This window comes from Chaetodon trifascialis, chromosome 4 (genome assembly GCF_039877785.1).
Source record: "Chaetodon trifascialis isolate fChaTrf1 chromosome 4, fChaTrf1.hap1, whole genome shotgun sequence".
NCBI lineage: Eukaryota > Metazoa > Chordata > Actinopteri > Chaetodontiformes > Chaetodontidae > Chaetodon > Chaetodon trifascialis.
In genome coordinates, this window is record NC_092059.1 from 15,689,163 (window position 1) to 15,703,654 (window position 14,492).

General features: G+C 41.6%; 1 protein-coding gene and 3 non-coding genes across 7 annotated transcripts; all 4 read right to left on the reverse strand.

Moving 5' to 3' along the window:
* Window positions 1-2,243: 2,243 nt before the first annotated feature.
* ncl (nucleolin) lies at window positions 2,244-10,521 on the reverse strand. Of its 4 annotated transcripts, none has more exons than XM_070960977.1 (16): window positions 10,368-10,521; window positions 9,222-9,323; window positions 8,639-8,753; window positions 8,290-8,418; window positions 7,783-8,016; window positions 7,411-7,563; window positions 6,895-6,975; window positions 6,673-6,796; window positions 6,315-6,451; window positions 5,792-5,918; window positions 5,299-5,435; window positions 4,748-4,877; window positions 4,306-4,448; window positions 3,888-4,014; window positions 3,285-3,574; window positions 2,244-3,012 (listed from the first exon to the last, which is right to left on the reverse strand). In XM_070960977.1, exons 1-16 carry the CDS (start codon window positions 10,383-10,385, stop codon window positions 2,948-2,950), a joined length of 2,112 nt encoding a protein of 703 aa, XP_070817078.1. In that variant the 5' UTR covers window positions 10,386-10,521; the 3' UTR covers window positions 2,244-2,947. The 4 variants fall into 4 exon arrangements, with proteins under 4 accessions (XP_070817078.1, XP_070817077.1, XP_070817080.1 ...); XM_070960976.1 differs by having other exon boundaries at window positions 6,895-6,978; XM_070960979.1 differs by lacking the exon at window positions 7,783-8,016 and having other exon boundaries at window positions 6,895-6,978; window positions 7,411-7,554; window positions 8,290-8,312; window positions 8,653-8,753.
* LOC139330785 (small nucleolar RNA SNORA57) lies at window positions 6,072-6,208 on the reverse strand. The gene has a single exon (XR_011602150.1). It is a non-coding gene; the product is annotated as a small nucleolar RNA SNORA57 (small nucleolar RNA).
* Window positions 7,645-7,718, reverse strand: LOC139330784 (small nucleolar RNA SNORD82). The gene has a single exon (XR_011602149.1). It is a non-coding gene; the product is annotated as a small nucleolar RNA SNORD82 (small nucleolar RNA).
* Window positions 8,120-8,259, reverse strand: LOC139330786 (small nucleolar RNA SNORA57). The gene has a single exon (XR_011602151.1). It is a non-coding gene; the product is annotated as a small nucleolar RNA SNORA57 (small nucleolar RNA).
* Window positions 10,522-14,492: the final 3,971 nt, after the last annotated feature.

Here is a 14,492-nt window from a genome sequence, read left to right on the forward strand (position 1 = left end):
TCGCTCAGAAAAACATGGACTGATGAAATAAATGATCACCATAAAGATCAGAAGAGAAGTAAGAGGGAATAAGAGCTGAAGTAGAAACTGAGATCAGTCATTATGAATGAATAACAAGGTTCTGTCCAATGCAGTACAATGCTGGAGATGAACATAGTATTGGTAAGGTATAGTGTGACATTCTGGAGAATACATTCACTTTCTTACTGAGTTAGATGAGAAGACTGATACCAGTTGTTTATATAAAGCCACAGCCAACAGCTGGTTAGCTTAGTTTAGTTTATTGTAGAGAACAACACTTCTGCAGAGGGTGGCAGGACTATTTTTTGATTTGATAGAAAACGAGGCTATATCTGTTTTTAGATCATTTCAGTTCAAACATTTGAGCATTTGGCCGCTATCTGATTTATGACGCCAAAAAAAATCAAAGTGTTTGCATAAGGGTGTAGCTTCTCAGCAGCAATGAAGACTTCCACGTTCTCTGGCCCTGAAGAAACCCAACGTGTTGTATGTATGTTCTCCTCTGTTACATGGACTTACATCCAGGAAGTGTTAAGAAGATTCTTTTTTTTTTTTGCATCCCCACTCAAGGACAGTGTAGATCTGACTCCCAGTGGCATACTAGAAAGGAGGCCAAGGCAACACCACTTCAGCATTGTGCTATAGGACACCATACACTTAACAAAGATCCATTGTGATGAGGACTCTGAGCTGTATTCTCATTTAAAGAGGGCTCTATTTAGATCAGCCGCTAAATAAATGAGCTAAAATGCTATCTACCTCTCTCCTTCTTCGCAATGCCACATTAAATCAGCGTCACTCTATCGCAACAGTTCCATGCTTGTGGCAATTTATTAGTCAAAAAATGTCAGCACCATCCCGGCAAGAGCTTCCTCTTTTAAGGCCAAAACCAAAAAATACCCACATCACTCTGACAACACAGAAATATGACTAGACTTCCGTCTACGTGCTGCGTGTGCATTTGATCCACTCATGCTGACCCATGCTGCTGTATCTGTGTGAATGACTGTGTTGACAAGGAAAACACAAAACAAACAGCAGGAAAGTACTCAGGGTGCACTCAGAGGTGGAAAAGAAGGCACACAGGTCATTCTAGACGGCTGACATAACGCCACAGAGAGAGGCTAGCACGACCTCTGTCACCATTCAAGGCGGGGGGCAACAAATCCCTAAATGGAGGTATTCAGCGGTGCCATCATCAGTGCCTCCCGCCCAGGCACCTTCACGAACAAAGATGCCTGTTCAGCTACCAGGACATACTGCTATCCCCTGTCTGGTCGTGTCACTGAGAGAAAGGCCTGTCCAGCAGCTCAGGGTCACTGTCACATCCTGTTGCCTGTACATACTTTGTATCCTTTCTGTGATGTGTGCGTTTAGCTTCTTCGTGTACATATGTTCTTGGCACTGTAAGTATGCTGGCAGCTACTGGAAAACCTCAGTCAGCATACTCTAGCAATAAAGCTGATACTGCACCTGATTTTTAGGGTGCTGGTAAGGGTTGTTGGCCAGTACTGCAACCACAATCATTTTCATCATCATGGGACCTGCCTTTCAAGACTGTTCAGAGACAAGAACTCACTGCATACGCACAAACAAAAATGATGTAGCCTCTACAAGCACTGTTTGTTTCATAGGAAGTTCAAATCTCCAGTGTCTTCCTCTTTGCGGCAGCACAGACCTGCCCAGTACAATTTATGGTAAGTGAATAAAGTGCTCAAAATGTGAGAGCCCCATGCATGCTGGCTGATTTTGGAGTCACACTTTATGCTCTACTGCAAATTTCCAATTCAATACCAGCATTGTGAGCAGCCTGAATCACTTTGAGAGATGTGTGGTTTTTGCCTTATAATGTCAGAGTGACATGCAAGACTCTAGCCATCATATCTGTCACTGCCCAATTTAGCATGACCTGCATGCAAGTATGGTTTCCTATTTGGATAACGCTGGCCTTGGGCTAAGGTGTCTTTACACGAAAAGACTGCCACCTGGTGGAAAACGTGTATAATACAGCTATTTTCCGATGACTTAACAGTGATACAGTATTATGAATCACAATGGCTAGATAAAGTCATGTCAGTTGATATTCTTCACAGATTTTGCACTGCATTAGATGTAGTCGCTGCATTAGCAATCCAGTAAGTGTACCACACCTCGCAACTGCATACTGGACCCTGCTGATGACTTACTCGATGCTTCAGATTGACGCGTACAATGAAGACATATTTAAAAATCACCACCTACAGGATTTTATTTAATCACGTGAAAATTTTGAGATTTTCAGATGGGAAAAAAATTAGTCAATGCACTACAAATATTTTATGTTACATACATAAGGTTTTTCATCCTCTGTGACTCCGACAGACTGTGCCCCACAAAACGAACATGACAGGTCATCGTTGCCATTATTTCTTAACACCCAACTCTAGAGCACTGACTCAAATCTTCTATCAAAATATGCTTTGCACATTACAGTAAAACTTGGCACCTAAAGCAAACTAAACAAACAAAATAAAAACAGAAAACATATGGATACAGGTGTATGTTTTGTTTTTACAAAAGGTAAAATGAAATCATACAAACTTTAAATTTACACAATGTATCTGACAAAGACAAGCGTATTTTTCACAGCAAACTTGTTTGCCAGACCCATTCCATTTTACTCCTTCGGAAAAGCAAGTAAGCTAATGAGGGCAAGAGGTGCAGGTTTGCATTAGGGACATTCAGTACTAACACGTAGCACTTCAGCTCAGAAGGTCAAATGTACCGGTCTGGCACAGACGGGTGGGGAAGGTTTCAGGGGTCTAAATAAAGGGCTAAAATGCCCATTAACAGTTAAATATATATCAGTGACGCTTTCTGGAATGTCCAAAAGCTCTGAAAAGTGATGAAACCAGAGTCCATTCAAAAAGTAAAAGAGACTAAGGATTTAGTCATCAAACTTGATTTTCTTCCCCTGGGGTTTGACTCCAAATCCACCACCACCTCTTCCACCTGAAAGAGAACAAAGAAACTCTGTTGACTGGGCAGCATCATCAAGCTCCACTAACAGTATCCAGAACGCTGTGCTTTGAGGACTAAAGTATAATCCAGTGCAAGCAAAGAAAAAATATAATGCCATGAACAGACAGTGAAGCTGGTTGACATCAGCCCCTTAAGTTTTGTTGTTGATGACCATTTCCTGATTTTGACAATGACATTCTGGCTGACACTGCTGTCCAGACAGCTGGTGTCTTTTCCCCTCTAAGCCAACAAATTTCCTTTACCTCCAAAGCCACCACGACCTCGTCCACCTCCGCGAGGGCCTCCCCTTCCTCCTCCTCTGCCGCCACCGCCGCGACCGCCGAAGCCTCCGAAACCACCACGACCTCCTCTGCCGCCGCCGCGACCACCAAAGCCTCCGAATCCACCACCGCCACGACCTCCACGGAAGCCGCCTTCACCCTTGGGCTTGGCGTAGTCCAGGGTCACCTTGTAGCCATCGATCTCGCCGTCATCCATGGCCTCCTTGGCTGCCTTGCAGTCTTCCTCATTGTCGAAGTCAACAAAGCCAAAGCTGAGAGAAGTCAGAAGAAAAGGAAACGTTATAATTCACTCGAGGGAATGGACACTCTTAAATGATCTTAGTCTCCAACAATAGGAGATCAGATCAATCTAGAAATCAGATCAAATTACAGAAATAATTAAATCACCTAATCTACTGTTGATTCTGTCTATCAGACATGGGCGACTCCCACCAAGGCAGCAGCTGTTAAACTGAGTTTGCTTTACTTCTCATGCAACTTCCGTACACTGTCACTGCTGGACAGACTGGTGCTCACGACAAGAGTGAACAGCCACAGGGAACATTTCCAACCCCACAAACTTACCCTTTTGATGACCCCGTGTCTCTGTCTGTGACTATCCTAGCTGCTGCGGCGCCCTCAAACGCATCCTTAAGGGTCTGATCTGTCGTGTCCTCAGAGAGACCCTTGACGAAGAGGGTTTTTGTTGGACCTGAGAGAGAGAGAGAGAGAAGCAGTCATCAAAACTTTTGCTTTTACAGCTCGTTTGAGGTTTTATCCACCTTCCAATGATCGTCATCTGGACTAACTAATGGTCCGTCAGGTTAAAACCTCATGCACAGGCCAGATCAGGACTTGACTATCTTGGATTCTTCACAGAGTTTCAGGAGGTCAAGTTTTCATCACATCAGGCCCTAGTGTGCATGAATCTTTAAGACAATTTGGGATCAAATTCAAAACGGACCACAGTTCAGCTTCACACAGGTTCAGTTTGAAGGTCTACCTGAGTTTCCTCTGCCCCCGTCTCCCCTGCCGCTGCTCTGGCTGTACTCCAGTCGGATTGACCGGCCTTCAATGTCTGTGTTGTTGAGGTTGTCCAAGGCATCCTTTGCATCCTCTGTGCTCTCAAACTCTACAAAAGCAAAACTAATGAAAGATGCAAAAGATTAGGAAACCTGGTAACTGGAAAACAACAATTCTTCAACGAGACATTTCTGCCTGTTGCACAGCTGACACAAGCAACACCCATGAATCGAGTGAGCCCAACATATCAAGTGCGTTACTCTGCTTCTCGTGCGAATCCATGCAGAATCATGGTCATGATAAAGAGGAGCTCATGAGAAGGTGTAGCTGTTTGGGCTTTAATGTGTTTGAAAGAAGTCAAAATAATGACAATCCATAGAAAGACATCAATAGAGTGGTCACATGTCACACAGATCACTCACCCTTTAGGTCTGCCATCTCTCTGTGGAATCCTGATAGAGACAGCCTTCTCAAATGTGGATTGTAGGACTTCCTCTGTGGCACTGAAGGCCAGATTATTCACAACAAGTGTTTTGCTGGCTGGTCCTGATGCTACAGGGAGAGAAAGAACAAAGACTCAAGGTTCAGAAGCTGCTAAAAGACCGACAAATAAACACTAAATAATCCAGACATTTAAGAATTATCAGTCTTGATTACATGCAAATAATTGACATAGTTCAATAAACACACCGGAGTGAATGATCAACCAGCACTGTCACCACTATGATAAGAGGTGCTGAGCAGCACACAAATACAAACTACAAAAGGAGCAATTAGCATTGAGGGCCGACTAACCCTGCAGGAGCAGCTTTAGTCAAATCCCTTCATACTTTGCCCACCTTCAGTTTCTCATAAACATTCGGCTATAGTCACTGAGTGTAATTAACAACTGCATATAAACTACCACTTAATTATAAATATATACAATCAAATACTAGTTTCACAGCTTTACAAAACCTCCAAAGAGCTTTACCTGCCACCTTGGCCCCCTTCTGGCTCTTTTCTCCAACATAGTCGACCAAGATGGACCTGCCCTGTACGTCAGCACCCTGCGCCTCCTCCAGCATCTTCTCTGCTTCAGCCTCAGTTTTGAACTCTATGTAGGCGATGCTGTCACAGAAGAAGAAGAGAAAAAGAGATTACTTGTCTGGAACACGACTAGTATAGTATCAATCACAGTGCTGGTCAGTTGTGTGTGAATGGCAGGTTTGAGTACAGCAAACAAAAACTAAAGACACCTGTATGCTACAAAATGGTAAATAATGTATACATTTGTGCCAAATTCCCTTCAACTACAGTGTTTGCAAGTCAGTTTCCTGCACTGTCCAGGATTCTCATCCAAGGCTTGCTTGAAGGGCTCACATGGAGCTTTGCTGCATTTCTTGTATATGCTCCTCAGTGGTGTCATCTGCTCTACGAGAATAAGCTAACAATTACTTGTCTATTAAGTGTTGGCTTGTTCTTACCCTCTGTTTGAACCATTCTGGCCTTGAGGTAACCTGACATCAACTGCATCTTCAAAGAGTTCCTTCAGGTCATCAGCCGTTGCAGAGAAGGGAAGGTTTTTCACAAACAGTGTCCGTGCATCCCTCTCTGTGGGACAAATGTCAATGTCAGCATGGGTGTTTGGACTAACTTGTCATCAATCTTCAGACTTTTTTTTCTTTAAACCTTGCTAAAAATGCACAGCTTTATTTGGAGAAAATCTGAAGAGGAAAAACCTCTTTAGACCCCACCAAAAGCCATGAATGTAACAGCGTTTGAGGATAGAACCGGCAGACGATAAACACACCGGTACCGAAGACATAGCGCTGCATTTACTTTTCCTCCGTACATTACACACAAGAGTACTAAACAACTACATGCATGCCAAGAAATGGAGGGACTGCAGTCATTTTATCAGGGTGTAAAAATGTGGCAATGTCACGATGCCCCAGTTCCATTCTTTTCAGACAAAAAAACTTGTCCAGACACTCTGATAGAAGTTACCTTTCTTGCCCTCCTGTGAGCTGTCTTTGCTTCGGGCCTTGTCCAACTTCAGCTCCTGACCCATGACCTTCTTGCCGTTGAGCTCCAGTGCCTTCTGCATGTCCTCCTCAGATGCAAAGTCAACATAGCCAAATTTCCTGTTGAGACAAGTCAACCATTAGACATTCCTGCTTCAAGACAGAAGAAGGTCCTGCAACTCGCTTAAAGCCAGGTTTAAAAAGCACTGTCTTGGGTTGCACCTATAGATCAATCTCACTGTTTGGGGGAGATTCCTTGTAAAGTGCGCCATATGAAAAACATGTACAATTGAAGGGCCAAATGTTTTTAAACTTTCAAACTTTTTTAATTGATTGCTTACTTGGATCCACCTAACCGGACATCAGCAACTTCAAGGCTGTTCTTGGTGAAGAATTTCCTCAGGGACGATTTGATTTCTTCAAAGTCTTTAGTGGAGTTCAAGTTACCAACGAATAAACAGAACCCTGGAAAAAATAAAAGAGAATTTCCACCCATCAGTAATAAGTCCCTTACAATAAAAATAATGACATGTTATTGATGGGGACAGTGCATCTATTCCTACCTTCGCCATCGACCTTTGCCTTCTTGGTGGGAGGTGTCTCCTTCTTGCTCTCTGCCTTCCTCTTCGTAGCAGTCACTGGGGCTTCTGTAGAGACAGTATTGCATATTCTTTAATTCACAGACTGATTCAGCCAAGACGGGAAGAAAACATGTAGATGGCATTATACTGTATTACAGGCTTATCATCTAAACAAACGTGTTTCAGTCATTACCACTGACTTCAATTAAGAGAACACTATTATGGATGGAGTTTTCTTGTGGGTGCTGTGTTACAATAGTGTGGAAAAGCACAACAAATGTCTGTTTATTCTATCCTCAACAGATCTTCTCCATTAATATGCCAACATTTTTAATATTCCATTTAAAATGTCAATAAAATTTTAGATGCATGTTTAAACAGATGATTGGAAATCTACTGACACTGGAGACTGACGTGCAAATGATAAATATCCAATAGATTTATTTGGCTAGTATTGGCAGGTGGACCACATTGATCTTTTCCATCACCAGAACTTACCCTCTTCATCATCATCGTCATCATCTTCGTCATCATCTTCATCATCATCATCGTCATCCTCCTCCTCAGACTCTTCCTTGGCCTTCACCATGCCTGCCTTCTTCGCTTTGGCAGCTGCTGGAGCAGGAGTGGTGTCCATCTCCTCTTCAGAGTCTGAAGAAGCACAAACATTGTTAAGAGTGAAATCAGTCACTGTGACCAAACTCAAACCACTGACCATCTTCTGCTATTATCCTGCATCAGATCCATAAAAAGGTGACATCATACAAAAATCAGTATTAAGTCCCTTGTTGATCATCACGTGCACTATGACTTCAGCTCATAAGCCACTGACTTAGCATCACCAAAATAAATACAAAGATTTAGTCTAACCATCTTCTTCATCGTCATCATCATCATCGTCGTCAGACTCGTCTTTGGCAGCCTTGGCTTTCACAGCTTGTTTAGCTGGAGTGGCCTTCTTTGGAGGCGGGGCCTCTTCTTCTGATTCCTCATCGTCATCAGAGGACTCCTTTGCAGCTTGAGCTTTCACTGCAGGCTTGGCAGCTGGTTTAGCAGCGGCCTTGGCAGCTTTCTTGGGTGGTGGAGCCTCTTCTTCAGATTCATCTAGACAATACAATTGTGAGTTTCAACAAAATGTCTATGGTAACAATTCACTTTAAAGAACATCTGCAACGGCAAAGATTCTTTAGACCCCACCAAAATACATGAGTGTAACAGCGTTTGAGGATAGAACCGACAGACGATAAAATACACACCGGTACCGAAGACATAGCGCTGCATTTACTTTTCCTCCGTACATTACATACACAAGTACTAAACAACTACGTGCATGCCAAGAAATGGAGGGTGTGTGTGGTAATTTTCTGTAGGTCTCACCATCATCATCATCATCGTCGTCATCATCATCATCTGACTCCTCGGCTTTTGCAGGGGCTGCCTTGGCTTTAGCCGGTGTTGCTTTTACAGGGGTCTTTTTTGGTGGGGGTGCCTCCTCTTCAGACTCCTCTGTTGATTACAGAGCATAAGAGGTTTCAACACACACTTGTAAAAAATACATTTAAGGGGTTTGAGATCCTTCTATACTATTATAACTTAAGTGTCAGGAAAAAAAAACCTATGCATCTGTCAAGACTGACCAATGCCTAATCCATTTGATAGATCAGATCAGTACATCACTACTTCTCATAGACACTTCCACTTGGGCTTGTCAAATTTAATTGCTTACCTGAATCATCATCGTCATCATCCTCACTTTCTGCTTTTTTGGCAGCAGCACCATTTTTAACAGCCGGGGCAGCTTTGGCTGGTGTGCCTTTCTTCACTACCTTTGGTGGAGGAGTCTGCAATACAAAAGACAACATTTACACCTGTGAACCCCACAACCCAACTGCAGGCTTGAAAGCCACGCTTTCTTCAAAAAACAAATAAATAAGGGCCAAACGGACATTTAGCCATTTATCATCTACAAAAACTGCAAAACCACAAATGATAGTTTCAAAGGTCTGACTGTCCTTTAACAAATCCTGTCGTGTGAACACTTTTTTTAAATCTAAACTTAAAACAATTAATTTTTTACCAAAAATACATAATTTGCTCAAACTAGGTCCTGGTTTAAAAAAAATTGTTTGAGGTGCAACTGGAAAGCCTTAAATGACTACACTGAGACCTACAGTCATATGACAATTGAGCATGTGTGCACATACATTATATTAATTTTATACACATATATGAAAAACTGTCTGAAACTGCTTGGGGTTCAGACGACTAAAATCTACCTTTTAAGACTGACAAACTGAAATAAACTGTACCTCTTCTTCCTCATCACTGCTGTCCTCTTCACTGGATTCCTCCTCCACTTCTTTTGGGGGTGGAGGGGCTTTTTTCTTCTGAACTGTTTGCTTGTTTGCTGCCTGTGAAAAGAAGGGATGAAATGCTAATTTAAAACCAAAATCTTCAATAAGAACTTCGTTCACACAAGAAAGCTTGCTGCATATAGAGTAAAATGTACATTACCCCATGAGGTACTTCAAAGTTAAAAAAAACAACGGAGACCCCACCACAAATGGATGATTTAATCAGTATATCACTGATTTGCGTGGGTTAAACATGAGCCAAATTTAGAGATAAATATCTGTCTGGGTGGTAATCTGGCGTTTTGGTTTTGGTTGATCACCTCGTGTGTCACTCAAACGAGGCGCACAACCCACGTGGAGCTCAGGTGGTCGGGCTGTTAGCATGCCGGCTAATTTTGCCGTTTGCAGATAAGCTTTTCAACGAATGCTCAGTATTATTAAGAAAGTCGGCTGCAGAAAAAGAGGCAATACGCTATTGTTTCAATTAACGCCATCTAGAAAGGATACACAATGAATAATTAACATTATGCTAACAACTTAACGGAAATGAGCTTAAGCTCTGCGGGCTGCTAACTGCTGTGCTAATGCTAACAATTACCAACTCCACGTTAGCTAGCATAAACTTGGTGCATACATTTCAGGTCTTTCAATGATTATTAAATGTTAGTATTAGTCGGTAAGCTTGTGTGACGTGCCATTTAATCAATCTTTTCTTCTACGTATCTCTAAACTCCCTGCTTAAATCGCGAACGCGCATGAATGCCATCTTGAGTCGTCAGTTAGCGTTAGCAGGCCGGGCCAGAAAACCCGACCTGCAAGGCAAACATGGCCGATCACAGCGGAGAACAAACATATCTAACGAGTGCAATTCCACCACGCTTTCTCGACCCAGCAGACTCTCACAGAAACGGCTTAATTAATTTCCAGAGAGCATAAACGTTAGCTTCAGCACACGAGCAGCCATTTCCCACCGCTGCCAGTTTCGTTTTTCTCACAAACGCAGCAACTTCCAACGATAGGCAAAAGGCCTCATGCGTAAACACAGCTTCTTTCCACAAATGGACACACTTGAACGGTAAAATACACGTAATGTGGTCTTACCTTTGCTAATTTAACCATGGTGATGTTCTGTGTTTCAATGAAACACAAGAAACTGGACGTCTGGATACAAGTAACGAAAGAGCTAATGCACACACGTGGCTCAGCCTACTCTGTGGGACATTGGGCAGGAAAGACAGATGTGCCTAAGACGCGCTTGTTACTCTTCTTCTCTGCGCGTTCGCGTTGACCCGCCCACATAAATGTTTCCACCAATCACACGTTGGCATATTTGCATCGTGCCCGCGCCTCGCCTACATAGGCAGGCGATGTTACTTCACGGAAACAAGCCGTTATTTGTCTACAGTACCAGAAATAAATACATAAAATTAATGAATAATCACGTGGTAAAGTGTTTTTCCTCTATGAGCAATGTTTTGCTTCTGAAGACTGGAGTAGGCCTGTGACATTCTGATTTTTTTCAAGAAACAATGCGTGTATATGAAACAATGAAATGTAAGTATTTTCACATGGCAATCATTTAACTTAAAATGTTTAGAGAAACAGAAATTGTCGAACATTTCATAAATGCTTCACGTTGACGCATTTGTTATATGGTCGCTCAGCACAAAGCGCCTTTAGGTCCCATGCAGCTGTTTATGTGAACCACGTGGTTTGAGCCAGTTGCCATTCCTCATCAAGCACGTGTGGCTCCGCACGCGGAACACCGCCACCAGGCTAGCCTGGAACAGTAAACGCAAACTTCGAGTAGCCTATTCTGCCAATTTGAGGCACTAATTGACTCTATTACTTCCATGTTATGCACTTTGCTACAATGACGAACAAATGAGCTGTTTACTACAGTTATTTTGGCATAAAATTACCATTTACTCTGCATATTAATATATATTCATATTTTACATATCAACATAACACATGATACATAGGTTATATCAGTTTGCCTAAACTACTTAATAAAGCTGGTCAAATAGTTCCACCTCAACAAGCTAAAACAATAAAATCTGATTTTACATGAATGCATCAGTAACAGAATTTATTTACATTACACTGTCTGTAATGGGCACTTTCACTTTTGGTAGTTTAAATACATTTTGCTGATAATAATAGATAATTATGTGTTTTGCATCAGTAATTTTCCAAATGCAGTACTTTAATTTTGTAAGATCTTCATATTCTATTCCATCATTGATAGCAACTTGATAATAAATGTGTTCTACAAAATGTAGTTCTGAGAAAAAAAAAAAAAAAAAAAATGAGCAGAAAAAAGAAAGTTCACTCTTGACCTGAGCAACAGCGGTTGACAAAACACCTCACCACAAGGTCTATTTAGTAGCTACTCTGGAGCTTTTGATCATGTTACATAATTTTACTTTGGAACAGTCTGCATTTATTGTATGTGTGTGTAGAAAGGCGTCTGCTCAAGACTTAGCTGATTCTCATGGGACACCAACAGCACATTTGAGTAATTAACCCTGGACACCACACAGAGGCAGCATTGCGTTTTACATCCCACACTTACTTCACAACGGTAGAGGAAAGTCTTCCATTCCAACCATCTTAATCTCTCTGTCACTCTGTGTTTTACTGGAGTCTCACAGTGAAATACGGCTATCCATAATTATAGAAGTGGGGTGTTTTATTAGCTTCATTCATTCAGATTTTCAAATCAGCATTTACAACCATGATTTGGAAACATGCTATCAGCATCAGTTGTGTGTTTCAGTATTTCAGTTCCCTCATGTTTCAAAAATCAGTTCCTGTTTTAGGCGGTTGGATTGTATTCCAGCTGTTGATTTCACACATTTGGTTTCTGAGTCCTGTCACCTTCACACGTTTAATTACCGTGTTCTCGATGTCTTTCAAGCAAACAAAATGAATGAACAAAGCTCTTCTCCTCCCCTTCCATTCACCCTGTCTGCACCTGTTCTTCACTGCTGTTTTGCAGGGACGGGTTAAACTTGGTGAATCCAACAAACAGAAAGCAGAGCAAGGGGAAAAGATGCATCCTGGGATTCTGGGTCAGACGAGATTTCCTTTATCACGGGAACATGCACATTTATTTCTGGGCGACCACCCAAAATGGACCAGATTAAGATTTATACTCAGCTGTGAATTGTTGGTAAAAGCATACAGTGGTAAATCTTTGGTCATGTTTCTTAAAATAGCAATATTTTTGCCAGTGTTTGCATCATTGCTAATGGAGTTAAATACTAAAAACCATGTTTGCTGTTATGAGTCACTGACTGCAGTATTTCTTTCTACAAATTCTCTCCAGGGCCAACTTGTCATCATATATAGCTGGCACGTGGGGTGGACAAATTAACAGAAACACATCACAAACCAGATCTTTCCTAGACTTAGATACTGGGCTATTTTTCCAACAAGGAATATCTGAAGTTCTTTGACTTTTAAAGGAAATCAAGGATATATATTAACATACTCTACCTTTCACCTTACTATGAGTGTTCTGACATTAAAAAATAACCAAAACAAATCGGTATAATGCACATTTTCTACATTTTTACACTGCTTCCTTTCCTTTCTCAGGTTTTTGTGGCTGGTGTACCTGAAATTTGGACATACCCCGTGTGTGTGTCACGGTTTGTGATCGGTCTGGACTGAACAACAGTATTATTTATGCTCTTTTCAGTGAATAGCTCATCATTTGTGGATGTGTGTTTATGTCTGTGTACTTATTTGAACCCCTGTCATTCATTTGCTACCAGTCAGTGACAGCTTGACAAGACAGACATGTCATTCATGATTAATTGCATTTTCATCAATAAAATCTTGTGTATAAAATCTCACTGCTGTAATGTAATGTGTGTGTGTGTGTGTGTGTGTGTGTGTGTGTGTGTGTGTGTGTGTGTGTGTGTGTGTGTGTGTGTGTCTGTGTGTCTGTGTGTCTGTGCGTATGTATTACTCACATATTGTGGGGATTTGCCCTTCTTGTGGGGACAAAATGCAGGTCCACATAATGTAAATCATTAAATTTTAGGTCGAAGGCTGAGGTTAAAGTTAGGGTTAGGCATGTCTGTGTAATGTCCCCAAAGAGTGTGTGTGTGTGTGTGTGTGTGTGTGTGTGTGTGTGTGTGTGTGTGTGTGTGTGTGTGTGTGTGTACCTGCGCAACAGGTGTCTTTTTAGTGTCCCTTGTCTCTATGCTGCCCTCTAGTGGGAGAGTATATTAATGTAAGTGATCAGCATTAAAGCACTTGGTTGAGCACTTCTTTGCCTAAACATGATTATTGACAGAGTGCAAATGAAACTATTTGGACTCACGTATTTAAGTTTACCACATGGTAGACCTTGTAACCCTGACTTGGGTTATACTAATTTCAATTTTTAGGTCTACAGGTGAACACAGTAAGTCATCATGAAGAACAGCTCTGTAAAGCTCATTCAATACCAAGGTTTGACTCTTTTCCCAGGTAGAATTATCAGAGCGTACAGATCCTCCTCCACAGCCTCTCTGACGCTCGACCCTGTTATGGGTGATTATAGCGCAAGACGATGGAACAACCTTTCTCAGAAACTTCAGCTCGCTAATTCATTATTACGTTTTCCTCATAAACACACTTTTATAGACTTGCTTTTATATATTTCCATCTTGCATTCTGGGGTTGTTTGTTTGCTTTTTAAGAATACCTCGCATATTTCTGGCCTTTTTTGGACACTTTACTGTTTATGCCTCTCACTTTTATGCCTCTCATTTTGGAAACTCTCAGCTTTTAGTTCTGTGCCATATAAATATAGATTTTAACCTTAATAATAAAGCCGTGAAAGTAAAAGCTTGACTTGGTTCCAGATTCTAAGAGTTACTGCAACAAAACCTGAAAGCTTACTGCTTTAGGAACCTCTTCATCTCCTCTGGCCCCTAAATCCACCAGCACCATGTCTTTCCTTCATATTTCACTGGACGCTAATACTCTGGATTACAGGGACATCATGAACACCTCTGCTTTTTCGCTTTTGGCTTTGGCCCCTCTTACTTCTCTACAATTAGTGATTAGCTATTAACTTTATTCTGCTCACTTACTCTCAGTCACAGTGTGAATATAAAATGTAATGGTGCAATGCTTTGGTACCATAATAATTCTCTGTATTTACCTACATCTAGTAGATGCTACTCCTCTGGTTGGTGATTTCACTGTTACATGCGCCGAACT